This window comes from Camelina sativa, chromosome 9, assembly GCF_000633955.1.
Source record: "Camelina sativa cultivar DH55 chromosome 9, Cs, whole genome shotgun sequence".
Taxonomy (NCBI): domain Eukaryota; kingdom Viridiplantae; phylum Streptophyta; class Magnoliopsida; order Brassicales; family Brassicaceae; genus Camelina; species Camelina sativa.
This window is the reverse complement of record NC_025693.1, coordinates 23,732,533-23,748,921: the sequence shown is the minus strand read 5'-3', so window position 1 is coordinate 23,748,921 and position 16,389 is coordinate 23,732,533. Positions and strand designations below refer to the sequence as shown.

Below are 16,389 nucleotides of genomic sequence, written 5' to 3'. Positions count from 1 at the left end.
GAATATTTAGACACAAGCAGATTTCGAGGAATATGAGCAAAATATATGATTTAAGCAAAGAACATAAAATAGACAAACATGGGAAACGTTAAAAGCTTCCGAGTTCGATGACCATGATTCTGTAATCTTTTCTCTGTTCATTAGCAGGTATTGTAAATTTTGGTTCAGAAACAACTTCAGATAAAACTTCTTAAAAAGAACAGCTTCACCAATGGATTTCAAGGTATAAATAGAACTGAGCAGAACCCGTAAATCCACCAGCACTTAATGTTTTGTTGTCGCGAGTTGTTCACACATCTGAAATCTTCCCGAACAATGTGACCTCTCACTGCCACGACGCTCTTAGGAACTTAGACCCTGCCAATATCACATGAACCCACATAAATTCAGCGATTGATTCAAACATTTTGAGTATGGAAACGCAAGATAATCAGTTGGGATCTAATGTGAGACAAGAGGGTAATCCTAACAGATACTTGGAAGAGGATGGGTATGCGAATGGAATATGAAGAAGCAAGAATAAGATCAAGCACTAGTAATACTATTGCTTGATCGTCTGAGAACTCTCATTAGGTAAATGTAAAAATGGATATCTGAAGATCAATGGACAGCACTGAAGGCCAAGCAAGCAAGGGTACAACAGTTGACAGAAAGCATTCTTTGTAAGAATAATGCAGTTTTATCAAATTATGGGAAACAACTATCAACAAACCACAACCAAACATTGGCCCAACCAGTAACTTCAGTCAGGAAACAACAACATGTGCTGAAGTTCTCTTATGGTATTGATCAAAACAGAAATAAGGGCAGGTCGCTAACAGCAAAAAACATCCAAAAAACATTGTTATATTTCTCACTGCATACACACTCTATACATGACCCAAAACATTGACTAGCCAACATTAGATCATCAATGAACAACTAAATCATCCCAAAATCAATAGCCACTGTTACATTACTCACTAAACTTGTAGTCTTAATAACTTATAGAATCATCATAGTATCCTAAGACTTACTTGAAACAGATTTCACAGGAACTGACATAACACAGAATGATAAAAAGTTAAAAAAAAAAAAAGGAGTTAATAAGAAAGCAACCTTGAGGAACCGATGTTGATGTTGTTCCTATGAAGAATCCTACCACGAGAAGCGTCGTCTCCAACATCGATCAACTCTCTAAGCCCCAAATTCTCAACCTCCTCTTCTTTCACTTCCTTCTTCTCCTTGTCTACACGGCGGTTAGGAAGCTTCACAGGCAACCTCTCGAAGTAATTCCCGTAGATATACTCAGGGGTGTACCCATTCTCTTCATCGAACAACATGATATGACCATGCCACTCCCAAACACGGTAATCAGATTCCTCATCCTCGTGAAACCCAACGCAGATGTGGTGTTCGTTGACTGTCACGGCTTGTCCTGAATTCGGCTTAAGAGAATCGCTTCGACCGGAGACGATGACTCGGATTAGCTCTTTCTCGAGCCTAGCTTCTTCTCTGTCGAGACTGGTCTGTCCTTCTCCGTCATAGTCGCCGTCGCTGTCGTCGGATTTGAAGAGTAGGTCATCTAGGGATTGAGAGAGGAAATGGGAGTTAGGGGGACGAATTTGGAGACGTCCAAGTAGGGTTTGGATTAGGAGGTTGTCGATGTTGCTGTTTCCATTGAAAGAGCTCATCGTTGATGATTAAAACGAATCGATCTTCTTCGAATTTGTCCTTCTTCTACCCTAAAGAAGAGAAAGAAGATACTCTCTCTCGGTCTCGGCCTCTCGGGTTTTAGGGATAGATAGGAAAGGGTTTTTGGTTTACGATGAGACGGTTCATAGAAAAGGTAAACGTGGGTAATCCGGCAAATATGAGAAAAAATGGAGGCTAAACTGGTAATATTCTATTACACGCATCCTATTTGATTTTTGTAAATGGAATTGATTTTAGTTGGCTAAACAAAGATTGAAGTAAAAGAGAAGAAAAAAAAACAAAGATTGAAGCAACTTGGAATTTGGTAATGACTTTGAATGGTTGGATCATACCTTCCGGATCAGAGCATGCGTACCAATGTTTTGGTAAGCCAAAGCCTCTAACTATAGTAAATGCACTATAACATTGGTACTATGAAATTACGATGATAAGAAATTTTATGTTCAAGTACGTATTAATACGGAGATTTTTAGTCCGTAATGATGAATGGTATTGTGAATTAAGAGCGGACTAATCCTACTTTAGTATGCATCTTTCATATGCTTTTTAGAGTAGAATCCTCGTTTAGATAGTGAATACTTTGTAAAGAAATGAAAGGTAAAAATAATAAAAGATTTAATATAAGAACTCAAATGAAAAGAAAAAATTAATCAAGATATAGGAAATGACTCCATAATTCAAAAAAAAGTGATAGAAAACAAATGGGTAAAATCCCAGTTTTAGTCTTTGAATTATCGGCATCATATACCGGATTCAACAGAGGACATACACAAATATATATCCTTTGAGAACCCTCACATTTTTATATGTATATTTATATTTGTGTTTTACACCTTTCACATCTGTCAAGAAAACAAAATGTGAATAATGCAGTTGTAAGCTCTCGTTCCATTGCTTGGGTTGGTCAATCAACGTCTCAGGTTCTCCACGACGTAGTCCGCATAGAGATCCCTACATATGGGTACATAAGAGTTATCAGTTTAAAATGTCATACTATATGAATATGTAGTTTGTAACAGTCAGTGTTAAATGAAGGCTGCTTTACATGGAATGCTGAACTGCGTCGTAGGCTGCTGTTGCCGGAAGGAAGTCGTTCACGGCTACTTCCTTGTTCTCGTTTTTCTTATCTGCAACAAGAATCCATGAATATGAGTCTCAATATGCTTTGGCTTCGATTTCGGTTATTAAACGTAATCGGATTAATCTCATACCATCCTTAACCATACAAAATTTTGAAAGAAGGTGAAGAAAGAACACTCACAGTCTTCAAAGAAACGACGGATCTCAGCCATACGATGAGGCGGAAGCTCACTGATGTCGTTGTAATGACGATACTCTGGATCATCAGCGCAGACAGCAATAATCTTGTCGTCTTTCTCACCCTTTTAAATCAGAAAGAGCATCTAGTTTATTCTCTGTTACTTTCATAGTGACATAATGATGATATATAGACATTGAAGGATGTTAATTTTTTAACCTGATCAATCATTGGCATAAGACCAATAGCTTTGGCCCGAAGAAAGCATCCTGGGATCACTGGTTCCTGTAAGAAAAAATTCAACATGATTCACATGGATGTGTTTTCTACCGGTCAAATAAGACAGACTTAGAAAACAGGGTGAAGCTAATAAGAACAGAAGCTGTGAAACTGTTTCTCTTGTTCAATTTTATCAAACCAGAGAAACTTGATTAATAAGAGACTTAAATTCCAAACTGAACACTAGAAAAATTCCCACTCTAAACTATATGTTGAGACACCTGTATAAGCCTAGCCGTCACTAATTGCTCTCTAATCAACTCACAACATTTCTAATCTGCTACATTAACCCTTAGAGGTTAGACATTGTATACAGTAGTGTCTATAGCTATGAGTTCAGCTGTTGACCTCCTTCAAAGCTTATCAGAGGCACAAATCAAAATGGAACAAGAAACATTATGTAAAAGAGGTTACCTGCATGATGACGAGAACATCAATAGGATCACTGTCCTCACAAAGAGTACGCGGAATGAACCCATAGTTGTGTGGGTAAACGACAGATGAGTAAAGAATACGATCGACCTGACAATATATGTACTGTATAAACAATAGTGCTTCTTTAATAGCGCAAAAGGACAGTGAAGAAAGTTGCTGCATTTAAAGTTACCTTAATGAGACCCGTAGTTTTGTCGAGTTCATACTTCACTTTGCTCCCCTTTCCTATCTCAACCACCTGCAATAATAATCCCGAGAGAAATATCTCAATGATTAAATTGGTTTCCTAATCAGGCAATGGACGTCATTCATATCCTACACTACACTAGGCTCGATCTGGTCCCAAGGAAAACAGCATTTGAAATTTTCTTTGAGTGAATGATACAAGTACGTAAATGCTGTGGAAATAGTATACAAGTGCAGCGACTCCCAATACGCATACAGATCTAATAAAATATATTCAGATCTTTTTGCTGGCCAAGTATCAAGAACATAAGCCAAAATACTTACACAGTTGAAGATAATTGGGGCTTCAGGTCCTATAGAACAAAAGAAATGGAAAGTAAAATATATCGAGTTAGTATTATTAAGAAACAATATATCTTAGAACCCCAAAAAAAAAAAGAGAAGAGGAAACTGTTACGTATTGCTTACCAATCTCAAGATCATGCCATGGGTGTGCAGCAACTGATCTGTGGCTCATGGAAGAAAGTATCCTCTCATTAAGGGTAGGAAGTGCAACATGTTTCTCAACATAACTCTTGGCAGGAATCTCAATCGGTGGCGCCATTTTGCTGCAAAAACAATGCACATAGCAATCTATAAATCTCTGAAAGAAGACAAAATTATGGCCCTAGATCTTTTACAAATGTTATAATTCCCCCTAGATCTATATCTCAACAATAACAAATCCCGGAACCGACATTTATCTTTAGCACCTGGGAAAATAAGTTTTTGATTAAGCAACGCAATGGTGGACACAGAGACATAAGATACAAAAAAATCCTTTTTTAAAAAGAAGAAAGTTACAGAAACGTCCAATAAACGTATAATTTGTATTGCAGCAGTTCATCAATCCTTAAATGTAATCACCGACAAAAACCGTTCCGACATGTGTATATAAAGTGACGCAAAAAGATCGATTTTTTTCTTTCATATATACATAAAAATAAAACAGGACACTCTCTAGAATCATCTTCAGATAATCACCAATGCGCTTTTGAGACAAAAACGAGCTAACATTTTTTTCCATTAACGGACTTTTGAGTATCTAGAAATCAAAAAGTTTGAATTTTTTTTTAACCCAACTCAGATCTACAGGTTACAAAGCTCCCTCGAAAACAATAAATATACAAGAACTTAGAAAATTATAGCTCATGCCATATCCAAGCGGATTAAGACAACCAACACAAACACTAGAAACCCCGGTGATGAAAGAAAGAACAAATCCGATCGAAGAGCATTTCGAAATCCGTACCTGTAGCGAATCGAACCAATCTACCGAGAGCAAAAAGCGTTTGAATGAAGAAGAAACAAAGGCACAGATCTCAAGAAGAGTGAACCCGAGAAGAAGCACACACCGATGTAAAGAGAGAGAGAGAGAGAAGGAAGAGTATAGAGAGAAAAGCTAAAGGAGATTAGAAGAAAGCTGTAAACTAGACGCGTTCCCGCTCTGTTCTGTCTCTCTGTTTCTGTGCTATTTGAAGGCTCCATGAATATTACTAATATTTTGGAAGGAAGAATAAATAATTAATAAATAAAAAGCATTACCAAATAAAAATAAAATCTCTTTACTTTTGGAATATGTCCTGATCCTAATTGTATACACATGTCTAAATATTATTGGATGATAGAGAAAGAGATATAGACGGAATTCCTAACGGCGGTGGGGTCAACGTAAGGTCTGGCTACGTGACTCGGATTGCGAGGAGTCCACGTTAAGTCTCCGTTAGCTACAGTGTAAATAAGGAATATGCTTAAGAGAGAGAGAGCTGAGATCAGGTGCAAGCGAGTGCACTGGAAATATTCGTGTTCAGATTTATGACGACAACATCTTGATTTTTATCTGTCGGTGGATTACAAACTGCAATTAAAAGAAAAGCATATGTAATCTGTCAAGTGAATATTCGTTTTCTTTTTTTCTTTCTCTCATTCAAACGAAAATATATAAACGTATATATATAATAATATAGTTCTTTGGTAACCATGATGTCAGAAAATAAATTAGTTACTTATAATTATTTTGGTAACACTAATCTTTGGAAAAGAAAATCACTTGTGATTTTGGGTATATTCAAATTGTTACTATATTTTTTATTCTGTTTCTCGTTTACAACTCATTAATATTTCGTTTTTGACATTTATAAATAAAAAACAATATACTGTAATTATGTCTGTCCTACTAATATACACGTGTGTTCCCAAATACCTTTTGCAGTCAATAAGTTCGAACGGTGCTGGATAATATTATGTTTCTGACTTTCTTGTCTGGTAAAAGTTTAATGAGTAATACTTATTTATTTTGGTAAGAATTTGGATGATATAGATATGATTATCCACAAAAACTGGATAAATTTGGATAAACATTGTCCTAATTAATCGCGTTAATTTAGATTTCCTTTAATACAACGGTGTTGGATATCATGTTTCTGACTTTGGATAAAACATTAAAGAACACGATCACATTCGACGTACTAATCGGAAATTTAAATTCAAAACAAATCTGGAAAATATATGATTTCACTTTTAATGGCTAAAGTTTCCTTTAATGTCGATGGAAACACTCTTCGTATCGTATCCATACAGAAAAAGGCAACTAGATCGCGTAATTTAGAAAAGGCTTACGTCGTGACGTCGTGTCATTCTCTTATTGGTCGGTCAGAAAGTGAACCTGTGGACCTGTACGCAGAGGATGATCGTTGGATGGGGTTGAGTAACGGATGCTCATGCAGTACAGTAGATGCTACGTAGGATCATTGTAAGAATATCCCTATCCAACGCTTTATTCTTGGGATGACTATTTTGCTTAACACCGACGACATTATTTTTTCATATTCAATCATCTTTACCAATTTGTCAATCGATCAACTCTCTCTTTTTTTTTTTTTTTTGCTAAATTGTAAATATTTCATTGATATGAAAAAACTTTAGGTTACAATAATGAGATATGCTAATGATACGTTAGTATCAATCGTATCTCATCAAATCAATACTTGTAATTAGCCTATGTTTATAAAGGCAACTGCATATTCTTTCCATTAAATAGCTAGGATACATTAGGTTAATCTCTTCAATGTATAAATAGAGGTTCAGCCTCAAGTGGAAATAACACAGAAAACCTTCACACTTATTGTTTTCTAACATGGTATCAGAGCAATAGCCATATACAAAAAGGCGTTGTTCGATCCTTCTTCTTTCTACCTTCCCAATTCTTTTTTTTTTCTTGACCTAGTCTTCATCGTTTTTTTTCTTTTCATACGATAAGATTCTCTTCTGATGTCTGAAAACACCGATGCGACCACTCAGGCTCAGCCTAGATCTGACACAACACGGAGGACCATCTCCCCATACGACTTGTCTTCCGGAGATAATCCGGGTTGTGTGATCTCTCAACCGGCCTTACGTGGTCCCAACTATGATGAATGGGCCAATAGCATTCGTTTAGCTCTTCGTGCTCGCAAGAAGTTTGGGTTTATTGATGGCAAGATTCCCAATCCCGGCGAAGCTTCAGCTGATTACGAAGACTGGTGTGCTAACAATGCACTGGTCATCTCTTGGATCAAACTTACGGTTGATCCTGCCTTGCGTTCTAATCTTGCTCATTGTGAAGCCGCCGTTGATTTGTGGGAACATATACGTGTTCGTTACTCTATCAAAAGCGGCCAACGGGTTCAGCGTCTCAAGACGGAGCTCGCTACGTGTCGTCAGAAGGGTTTGGCGATTGAAACCTACTACGGTAAGCTTATGAAACTGTGGTCGTTGCTCAATGATTATCAGCAGGCCAAAACCATGACCGAGGTCCTGAAAGAACGTGAAGAAGATAAGTTACATCAATTCCTTATGGGTCTTGATGAAGCGTCCTTTGGCTCGGTCAAATCAGCGTTGCTCTCGCGTGTTCCTTTGCCCACGCTTGATGAGGCTTACAACGCTGTTTCTCAAGATGAAGAGGCTAAAGCCACAAGTCGCATTCTTGACGAGCGCTCCGATGGTGTTAGCTTCGCGGTTCAATCACAACCTCGTTTCAAACAGAGTGGTGATCATCGTAACAAATCCATGGTGTGCTCTACCTGCGGTCGAACTGGTCACATGGCGGAACAATGCTTTCGAAAGATAGGTTATCCTGCTTGGTGGGGGGATCGTTCGAAACCAAAACTGGGGGAGTCTTCCCAACAAGGTCTTCTTCCTTCTCCCGCAAGTAACCGCTCTGCTCCGGTGGCTCGTGTAAATCAGATGGTTGTGACTCCAGCATCAGCCAACACTGCACTCACTACCTCTGATCGCATCGGTTTTAGCGGCTTAAATGATGCACAATGGCAGTCGTTGGTCACCCTACTCGATGAACGTGATCGTGTTCGTGATCACAACACGAAACTTTCGGGTACGTTGTTTCTCAACTCTTGGATTATTGATACAGGTGCTTCAAACCATATGACGGGGTCTTTATCATTCTTGTCTGAGATTCGGTCTATGTCTCCTATGTTGATTAAACTGCCTGATGGTCGATTAACTCAGTCTACACAACACGGCACAGTTTGTCTGGGTCCGCATCTTAGTCTTCAAAACGTTTATTTTGTGGATGGTTTGAAGTGTCATTTGATCTCCGTTTCACAACTAAACCGTGATCGTGCTTGTGTCTTCCAGATAACCGATAAGTTGTGTGTGATTCAGGACCGCACCACGAGGATGCTGATTGGCGCAGCTGAACAACAAGATGGTCTCTATTTCTTCTGTAGTCCGGATAGTGCTACTTCGTTCCATGTCTCTACTCAGTCCGCAGATGTTTGGCACAAGCGTTTGGGGCATCCCTCTTCAACTGTTCTTGGTCTTTTACCTATTTCTGGTCTTCGTTGTTCTAGTAATAAGGCATGTGACATTTGTATGCAAGCCAAACAAACAAAGGATATGTTTCCCACTAGTTTGAATAAAACAACAGACGTTTTTCAACTTGTGCACTGTGATCTTTGGGGTCCGTATCGAACTACTTCTCACAACGGCTCCAAATATTTTTTAACAATCCTTGATGACTTCTCAAGGGCGGTATGGACATACTTGTTACCAGATAAAGTTTCTGCTCCCTCTCAACTTCAAAACTTCATAGCCTTAGTTGAACGCCAATTTGATAAACAAGTCAAAACCATTCGTAGCGATAATGGAAGTGAGTTCATCTGTCTCAAAAATTATTTCCAGCAAAAGGGTATTATCCATGAGACGTCATGTGTCGGGACTCCACAACAAAACGGTCGTGTTGAGCGGAAGCACCGCCACATCCTCAACGTTGCCCGTGCACTCCGGTTCCAAGCTTCTCTTCCTATCGAGATGTGGGATGAATGTGTTCTTACAGCTGCCTACTTGATCAATCGTACTCCGTCCAAAGTACTAGCTGGCAAAACACCATTCGAAAAACTCTACAACCGACCTCCTCCTATCACTCATTTGCGGGTCTTCAGTTGTTTATGTTATGTTCATAATCAGAATCACGGCGGTGACAAGTTTGCAACACGTAGTAAGCGTTCAATATTTCTCGGTTATCCCTATGGTAAAAAGGGGTGGCGTGTGTACGACTTGGATACCGGAATCATCACCATCTCACGTGATGTTATCTTCTGTGAAGATATTTTTCCGTTTGCGAGTACTGACTCTTCTGTTGAAGATGTGTCTCTCTCTGAAACACCTCTGTTTTTCGACCCTCTTGATGATGATTCACGACCTCCTCCTCGCGCTCCTGCACCAGCTCCTTCATCTGATAATTCTGTCGACGAAACACCTCTTCCTCCTTCACCACCAAATACGGTTGACAGTAATTCTGATCTCTCGCCATCCGTCTCTTCTGAGCCTGTGCTTCCTCCTAAGGAACCAACACCGTCTCCTGCTGGTTCCTCTGTTTCGCCTTCGACAGAATCCTCTGCCTCTGATACTTCTGACAGTGCTACCTCTGTTCAACCAGCTCCTTCTCCGGTTGCCGTCGATGTTCCGCCTATAGAGGAACTTGGAGTTGGGAAACGCCAACGAAAGGTTCCTACCAAACTAGCCGATTATGTTCTTCAGATTACCAATGCTCTTGGAGTCACCAATTTTGATTGCAAATATCCAATTTCTGACTACACCACAACAACCCGATTCTCTGAAAAACATCAAGAGTATGTCCTTTCTATCACCAACAGCTTTGAACCGCAACACTACTCTCAAGCTGTCTTAGATGAACGCTGGCGTAACGCTGTCCGTACAGAGATTGATGCATTGGAATCTCTTGGTACCTGGTAAGAAGGCTCTCGGCTGCAAATGGGTTTTCAGATTGAAATTTAAGTCTGATGGTACTCTCGAACGATACAAAGCAAGACTCGTGGTCCTTGGCAATAACCAAGTAGAAGGTACTGATTACAACGAAACGTTCGCACCCGTGGTTAAAATGACCACCATTCGTACGCTCCTTGAGGTTGCCGCGGTTAGGGACTGGCCTGTTCATCAAATGGACGTGCACAACGCCTTCCTGCATGGTGACTTAAATGAAGAGGTCTATATGCTCCCACCTCCTGGCTTTCGCACACAGGACAAGTCTCAGGTCTGCCGCTTGCACAAATCTCTTTATGGTTTACGTCAAGCTCCTCGCTGTTGGTTTGCAAAACTCACCACCGCTTTGAAAGAATATGGTTTTGTGCAATCTGTGGCTGACTACTCTCTCTTCTCTTACACTCGTGGTACTCATCGTATCTATGTCCTCATTTATGTGGATGATCTTGTTCTCTCCGCAAACACTCTATCTCTACTTGAGAAGTTCAAGTCCTATCTCAGCTCATGTTTTCACATGAAGGATCTAGGCGTTTTGAAATATTTCCTTGGAATTGAAGTTGCTCGGAGTCCTGCTGGCTTCTATCTTTGTCAAAGGAAATACGCTCTCGATATCATCACTGAAACAGGTTTACTTGGTGTTAACCAGTAGACTTTCCCCTTGATCAGAATCACAAGCTCGCACTGCACAAAGGAGAATTGTTATCGGATCCGGGACGTTATCGCCGTTTAGTTGGTCGCCTCATCTATCTGGGAACGACTCGTCCTGATCTTGCATACTCGATTCATATTCTCACTCAGTTCNCCGGTTGCCGTCGATGTTCCGCCTATAGAGGAACTTGGAGTTGGGAAACGCCAACGAAAGGTTCCTACCAAACTAGCCGATTATGTTCTTCAGATTACCAATGCTCTTGGAGTCACCAATTTTGATTGCAAATATCCAATTTCTGACTACACCACAACAACCCGATTCTCTGAAAAACATCAAGAGTATGTCCTTTCTATCACCAACAGCTTTGAACCGCAACACTACTCTCAAGCTGTCTTAGATGAACGCTGGCGTAACGCTGTCCGTACAGAGATTGATGCATTGGAATCTCTTGGTACCTGGTAAGAAGGCTCTCGGCTGCAAATGGGTTTTCAGATTGAAATTTAAGTCTGATGGTACTCTCGAACGATACAAAGCAAGACTCGTGGTCCTTGGCAATAACCAAGTAGAAGGTACTGATTACAACGAAACGTTCGCACCCGTGGTTAAAATGACCACCATTCGTACGCTCCTTGAGGTTGCCGCGGTTAGGGACTGGCCTGTTCATCAAATGGACGTGCACAACGCCTTCCTGCATGGTGACTTAAATGAAGAGGTCTATATGCTCCCACCTCCTGGCTTTCGCACACAGGACAAGTCTCAGGTCTGCCGCTTGCACAAATCTCTTTATGGTTTACGTCAAGCTCCTCGCTGTTGGTTTGCAAAACTCACCACCGCTTTGAAAGAATATGGTTTTGTGCAATCTGTGGCTGACTACTCTCTCTTCTCTTACACTCGTGGTACTCATCGTATCTATGTCCTCATTTATGTGGATGATCTTGTTCTCTCCGCAAACACTCTATCTCTACTTGAGAAGTTCAAGTCCTATCTCAGCTCATGTTTTCACATGAAGGATCTAGGCGTTTTGAAATATTTCCTTGGAATTGAAGTTGCTCGGAGTCCTGCTGGCTTCTATCTTTGTCAAAGGAAATACGCTCTCGATATCATCACTGAAACAGGTTTACTTGGTGTTAACCAGTAGACTTTCCCCTTGATCAGAATCACAAGCTCGCACTGCACAAAGGAGAATTGTTATCGGATCCGGGACGTTATCGCCGTTTAGTTGGTCGCCTCATCTATCTGGGAACGACTCGTCCTGATCTTGCATACTCGATTCATATTCTCACTCAGTTCATGCAAGCACCACGATGTAAACACTTAGATGCGGCTCTACGTGTTGTTCGTTATCTCAAACATAGTCCAGGTCAGGGAATTCTGCTTCGCTCTGATTCCTCTTTGTCTCTTAAAGTTTGGTGCGACTCGGACTGGCAAGGTTGCCCAACGACTCGTCGTTCCTTGACTTGTTGGTTCATTCAGCTAGGCGATTCTCCAATTTCGTGGAAGACACGCAAACAGGATGTCGTCTCTCACTCATCGGCTGAGGCAGAGTATCGAGCTATGTCTCAAACAGTTCGTGAAGTTCTATGGTTGAAGAACCTATTGTGGTCCCTTGGAGTGGAACATTCTGCACCGGTCGTGGTTCACTGTGACAGTATGGCCGCCATTCACCTCGCCGCTAATCCCGTGTTCCATGAGAGAACAAAACACATCGAACGTGAATGCCATTTCATACGAGATGAGATTGTACGTGGTATCATTCAAACGAAACATGTTCATACGTCACAACAACTAGCAGACATCATGACCAAAGCCCTTGGGAGTAAAGAGTTCGAAGCTTTCAAGTCCACGTTAGGCATCAGTGACCTGTACGCTCCAACGTGAGGGGGGGTAATGAGATATGCTAATGATACGTTAGTATCAATCGTATCTCATCAAATCAATACTTGTAATTAGCCTATGTTTATAAAGGCAACTGCATATTCTTTCCATTAAATAGCTAGGATACATTAGGTTAATCTCTCCAATGTATAAATAGAGGTTCAGCCTCAAGTGGAAATAACACAGAAAACCTTCACACTTATTGTTTTCTGACATACAATCAAAGATTAGAAACCTATAAATATGGTTGCATGGCAAAAAAATTAAAACATGGAAGCATAAGATGGTAATTAAACCAAGTTTTCGGTCCATCTATTCAACCAAGCAATGAAGCTTCGGGAACAAGATGAAGCGATTACGTTTTTTGTTGTCCTTCCCGGATGAGTTGCAGAAGGAGAAAGGGATTTGCAGATTGTAAAACACTTCTTTGCGACAATCAACTCTCTCTCTTTGCCTAACCTATTTCACCTTTGCGTCACCTTGTGAGTTTTGTTGGAGGATTATGCCAGTTCAAGTTTTTTTTAGTTGATTTACAAATGAAGGGATGCAATCAACTTTTAAAAACGTTTTAGTTGCTTAAACTATGAAAAGAACTATTGAAAGTCAACGAAATAATATGCCACAAAAGTTTTGGAACAACCGCGTCACACAACACAACAGGGTTCAACTGAAGATTACACACACATCTCCCTCTTAACCATTAATCAGTCCATTACGGGTTAAGTAAGATGCATGCTTTCAACTTTTTGTTTGGATCCTTTGACGCACACGCGAAGTTAAAAAAAAAAAGCCATCAAATATCGTATAGCACAAGTTTGAGTCGCGTATTTCGATTACGATAGTTCTATTGGGTTAGGTGCTAAAATCATAGATTTGTCGCACACAAAAAGTAGCCCAAGGCCCGTTTGGTCAAAGATATATTAAAACGTCAACGTATTAAGTGTTTTATCAAAACCGTAACCGAAGACCACGAGCCCCGGCCAAACACAGATCTCCATCACGAACAAGATCTAACGGTCCAGATCTATTCCCTCTCCTTCTCCTTCTTCTCTCAAACCAAAAAAAAAAAAAAAAGAAAAAGGCTCTTCTGAATCTCCGAAAAAATCCGATCGGGAGAAGAATAAAAATACAATTCAACGGCCGTCCGGTTACTACTGTCTTGCTCCGTTCGGACGATTCGTCTTCCCTGAGTTAGATCTGGTACTACTTCTCCCCTTTCGATTTTTTAGTGTTTTATACGTTCATGATTCTCGATTTGAATTTGTCTCTCTCCCTATTGGCTTACGTACCAGTGTTGATTTGTTTATTCAGCTAGAACTTTGATTTTGTTTATAGAGATGGCTGCTCCTCCTGCTAGAGCTCGTGCTGATTACGATTACCTCATTAAACTTCTTTTGATCGGAGACAGCGGTATGTTTGTTTCCTTCATCATTGAGATCGTACTAATTTGCCTTTGTTCCTTGCATTTTTTTTGTTCAATTTATTTCTTGATAAGCTTCACGTTTTGTTTGAAGGATATGTGAGAGGCATGAGTGATTTGAATTTTTTTGATTGTCCATTTACGATTAGTCCCTAATGTGATTTAGTTACACATCTTTACTCATATTTGAATATTCATCAGCTTAGAAATGTTGATTCAGAATTTGTCGCAAATGGTTAAGACTAGTCTTAAGTTTGTATATACCCCCTTGAGCCAAATTGATTGATTGGTTCCTTTTTGTTGTTAGCTGTATTTGTTTTCACTATGTTCCAATGGTTTGTTTATTCAAAAGTTCTTTCTCTATCCCTTGTACCAGGTGTGGGTAAGAGTTGCCTTCTCTTACGTTTCTCTGATGGCTCGTTTACCACCAGTTTCATTACAACTATTGGGTATGTCACACTGTTAACACGTGCCCTATGCGGTTTTCTGTTCCCCAACTTAAGTTGTATTTTGTATTTGACAGGATTGATTTCAAGATAAGGACTATAGAGCTCGATGGGAAGAGAATTAAGCTGCAAATCTGGGATACTGCAGGACAAGAGCGGTTCCGCACTATCACAACTGGTGTGTCTTCGCTTTTGCTTTAGGATATGCTCCTTTGCTTTTCAGTTTCTCGTACTGTTGTTTACTTGTTTATGCATCGTTTCTGAGTTTTTCACCTAATTGGTTTGTTCTTATTGCAGCTTACTACCGTGGAGCCATGGGTATTTTGCTTGTGTATGATGTCACTGATGAATCATCTTTCAACAGTAATGAACTTTATTATCTTTTACATTGCAGTTTGATTAGTTCTGTTCTAGTCCTTGTGTTTTGCAATTAGTTCTAAAGTTCATATTTTCTCAGTCTGTTATTTCTATCTATTCAACTAATCTCTTCTCTTCGATCCTTTCAATCCTTTGTTTTCCTTCAACTCCAGACATCAGGAATTGGATCCGTAACATTGAGCAGCACGCTTCTGATAATGTCAACAAGATTTTAGTTGGGAACAAAGCTGATATGGATGAAAGCAAAAGAGTCAGTCTCTCTCTTTCACCCTTCCCTTGTATCCTCTTACTAATTTATTTTAAGTTTTTTTTTTTTCCTTTGGCTGATACACCGATTTGTTTTGTTTCTCCAGGCTGTGCCAACATCTAAGGGCCAAGCTCTTGCAGATGAATACGGAATCAAGTTTTTCGAGACTGTACGTTGTGGTTCTCGATTTGAATTTGTCTCCTACTAATTGTATGATTTTGATTTGGTTAACCTTGATGAGTTTTCTCTTGCAGAGTGCCAAGACTAACTTAAATGTTGAAGAAGTTTTCTTCTCAATTGCTAAAGACATTAAGCAAAGACTTGCAGATACTGATGCAAAGGCTGAGGTACCTTTAAGCTTTAAATTATTTTTTTCACCCTCATCATCATCATCATCATACATTGCAAATAGGATCTATAGAGTAACAAGTTTAGAGCTTTTAGTATTTCAAGATAAATCCCTGAAGTATTTGAGTAAAATCACAATTTACGGTGTGTATTAACATGGCCGGATTGTTCTTTATATTTTTGTAGCCACAAACAATCAAAATTAACCAATCCGACCAAGGTGCAGGAGCATCTCAAGCTACTCAGAAATCAGCATGTTGCGGCTAGTGGCTATCAAAGAGAAGAACCCAGCCTAGTGAAAAGAGAGACATGGTATTTTTTTTACCTTTGGAAAGAACAAAAAAAGGGAAAAGAAATCAATCTTCTTTTGCTTTTATGAGATGGTGGTGTTTCTACGTATTCTTTAAAATTCTCTCTTTCCCCCTAATGGTATAGTGTGTGAAGGACACAATTCGTATTCCATATTTTTCCGGGATGGATTCTCTGACATCTAATATATCAGTTTATCAGTCGCACACCAATGATCTTCTTCTTATTGAATTATACTCACAAACTAGTACGACTTTATTCCATCCATTTTAAAAGGATTTAGTGACGGAGCCTGCAGGTCTCGTATGTTAGGAGTTAAGTGTTTACCGAAGCCTTAAAACCAAAAAGTATTGAAATCTGTTTTATTGTGAATCGGTGTATTTTGGTGTAGGTTCGAAAATAGTCCTGTTTGAACTGTTAATATTTTGTCGCTCATTGAAAGAATTCAAACGATTTATTCAAACAAATTGTGGTTACATCATGACATAAAGAATGAAATAATGTTTGGCAAGAGAGAAATTACAAAAAAAAAAAAAAAAAAAA

At 39.5% G+C, this 16,389-nt stretch overlaps 4 protein-coding genes across 5 annotated transcripts in view; 1 reads left to right on the top strand and 3 right to left on the bottom strand.

Annotated features, from left to right (window-relative positions):
• LOC104711938 lies at positions 32 to 1,803 on the bottom strand. The gene is made up of 2 exons (XM_010428717.2): positions 1,099 to 1,803; positions 32 to 357 (listed from the first exon to the last, which is right to left on the bottom strand). Exons 1-2 carry the CDS (start codon positions 1,671 to 1,673, stop codon positions 351 to 353), a joined length of 582 nt encoding a protein of 193 aa, XP_010427019.1. The 5' UTR covers positions 1,674 to 1,803; the 3' UTR covers positions 32 to 350.
• LOC104711936 (soluble inorganic pyrophosphatase 4) lies at positions 2,329 to 5,374 on the bottom strand. Its single transcript, XM_010428716.2, has 9 exons — positions 5,145 to 5,374; positions 4,322 to 4,461; positions 4,178 to 4,206; positions 3,840 to 3,905; positions 3,647 to 3,754; positions 3,173 to 3,238; positions 2,957 to 3,077; positions 2,741 to 2,822; positions 2,329 to 2,646 (listed from the first exon to the last, which is right to left on the bottom strand). The coding sequence occupies exons 2-9, from the start codon at positions 4,455 to 4,457 to the stop codon at positions 2,604 to 2,606; spliced, it is 651 nt and encodes a 216-aa protein (XP_010427018.1). The 5' UTR covers positions 4,458 to 4,461; positions 5,145 to 5,374; the 3' UTR covers positions 2,329 to 2,603.
• Positions 13,672 to 16,058, top strand: LOC104711935 (ras-related protein RABE1a). Of its 2 annotated transcripts, none has more exons than XM_010428715.2 (9): positions 13,672 to 13,898; positions 14,010 to 14,108; positions 14,495 to 14,567; positions 14,642 to 14,742; positions 14,862 to 14,927; positions 15,095 to 15,192; positions 15,296 to 15,358; positions 15,444 to 15,536; positions 15,724 to 16,058. In XM_010428715.2, the coding sequence occupies exons 2-9, from the start codon at positions 14,036 to 14,038 to the stop codon at positions 15,802 to 15,804; spliced, it is 648 nt and encodes a 215-aa protein (XP_010427017.1). In that variant the 5' UTR covers positions 13,672 to 13,898; positions 14,010 to 14,035; the 3' UTR covers positions 15,805 to 16,058. The 2 variants fall into 2 exon arrangements, with proteins under 2 accessions (XP_010427017.1, XP_010427016.1); XM_010428714.2 differs by having other exon boundaries at positions 13,673 to 13,898; positions 14,034 to 14,108.
• Positions 16,091 to 16,389, bottom strand: part of LOC104715635 (zinc finger protein ZAT11-like) — a 1,139-nt gene continuing 840 nt past the window's right edge. Inside the window, exon 2 of the mRNA XM_010433028.2 lies at positions 16,091 to 16,138. Within this exon, the coding sequence (XP_010431330.1) occupies positions 16,091 to 16,138 (48 nt within the window). The remainder of the gene's footprint in view (positions 16,139 to 16,389) is intronic.

Excerpts from the sequence above, each read along its gene's own strand:
- LOC104711936 (XM_010428716.2), bottom strand. The coding sequence starts at position 4,457 with ATGGCGCCACCGATTGAGATTCCTGCCAAGAGTTATGTTGAGAAACAT. Across the intron at positions 3,755-3,839 it reads AAACTACGGGTCTCATTAAG|GTCGATCGTATTCTTTACTC; the intron begins GTAACTTTAAAT and ends ATATATTGTCAG. Across the intron at positions 2,647-2,740 it reads GACGCAGTTCAGCATTCCAT|GGATCTCTATGCGGACTACG; the intron begins GTAAAGCAGCCT and ends ACCCATATGTAG.
- LOC104711938 (XM_010428717.2), bottom strand. The coding sequence starts at position 1,673 with ATGAGCTCTTTCAATGGAAACAGCAACATCGACAACCTCCTAATCCAA.
- LOC104711935 (XM_010428715.2), top strand. The coding sequence starts at position 14,036 with ATGGCTGCTCCTCCTGCTAGAGCTCGTGCTGATTACGATTACCTCATT. Across the intron at positions 14,568-14,641 it reads AGTTTCATTACAACTATTGG|GATTGATTTCAAGATAAGGA; the intron begins GTATGTCACACT and ends TGTATTTGACAG. Across the intron at positions 15,193-15,295 it reads ATATGGATGAAAGCAAAAGA|GCTGTGCCAACATCTAAGGG; the intron begins GTCAGTCTCTCT and ends TTGTTTCTCCAG.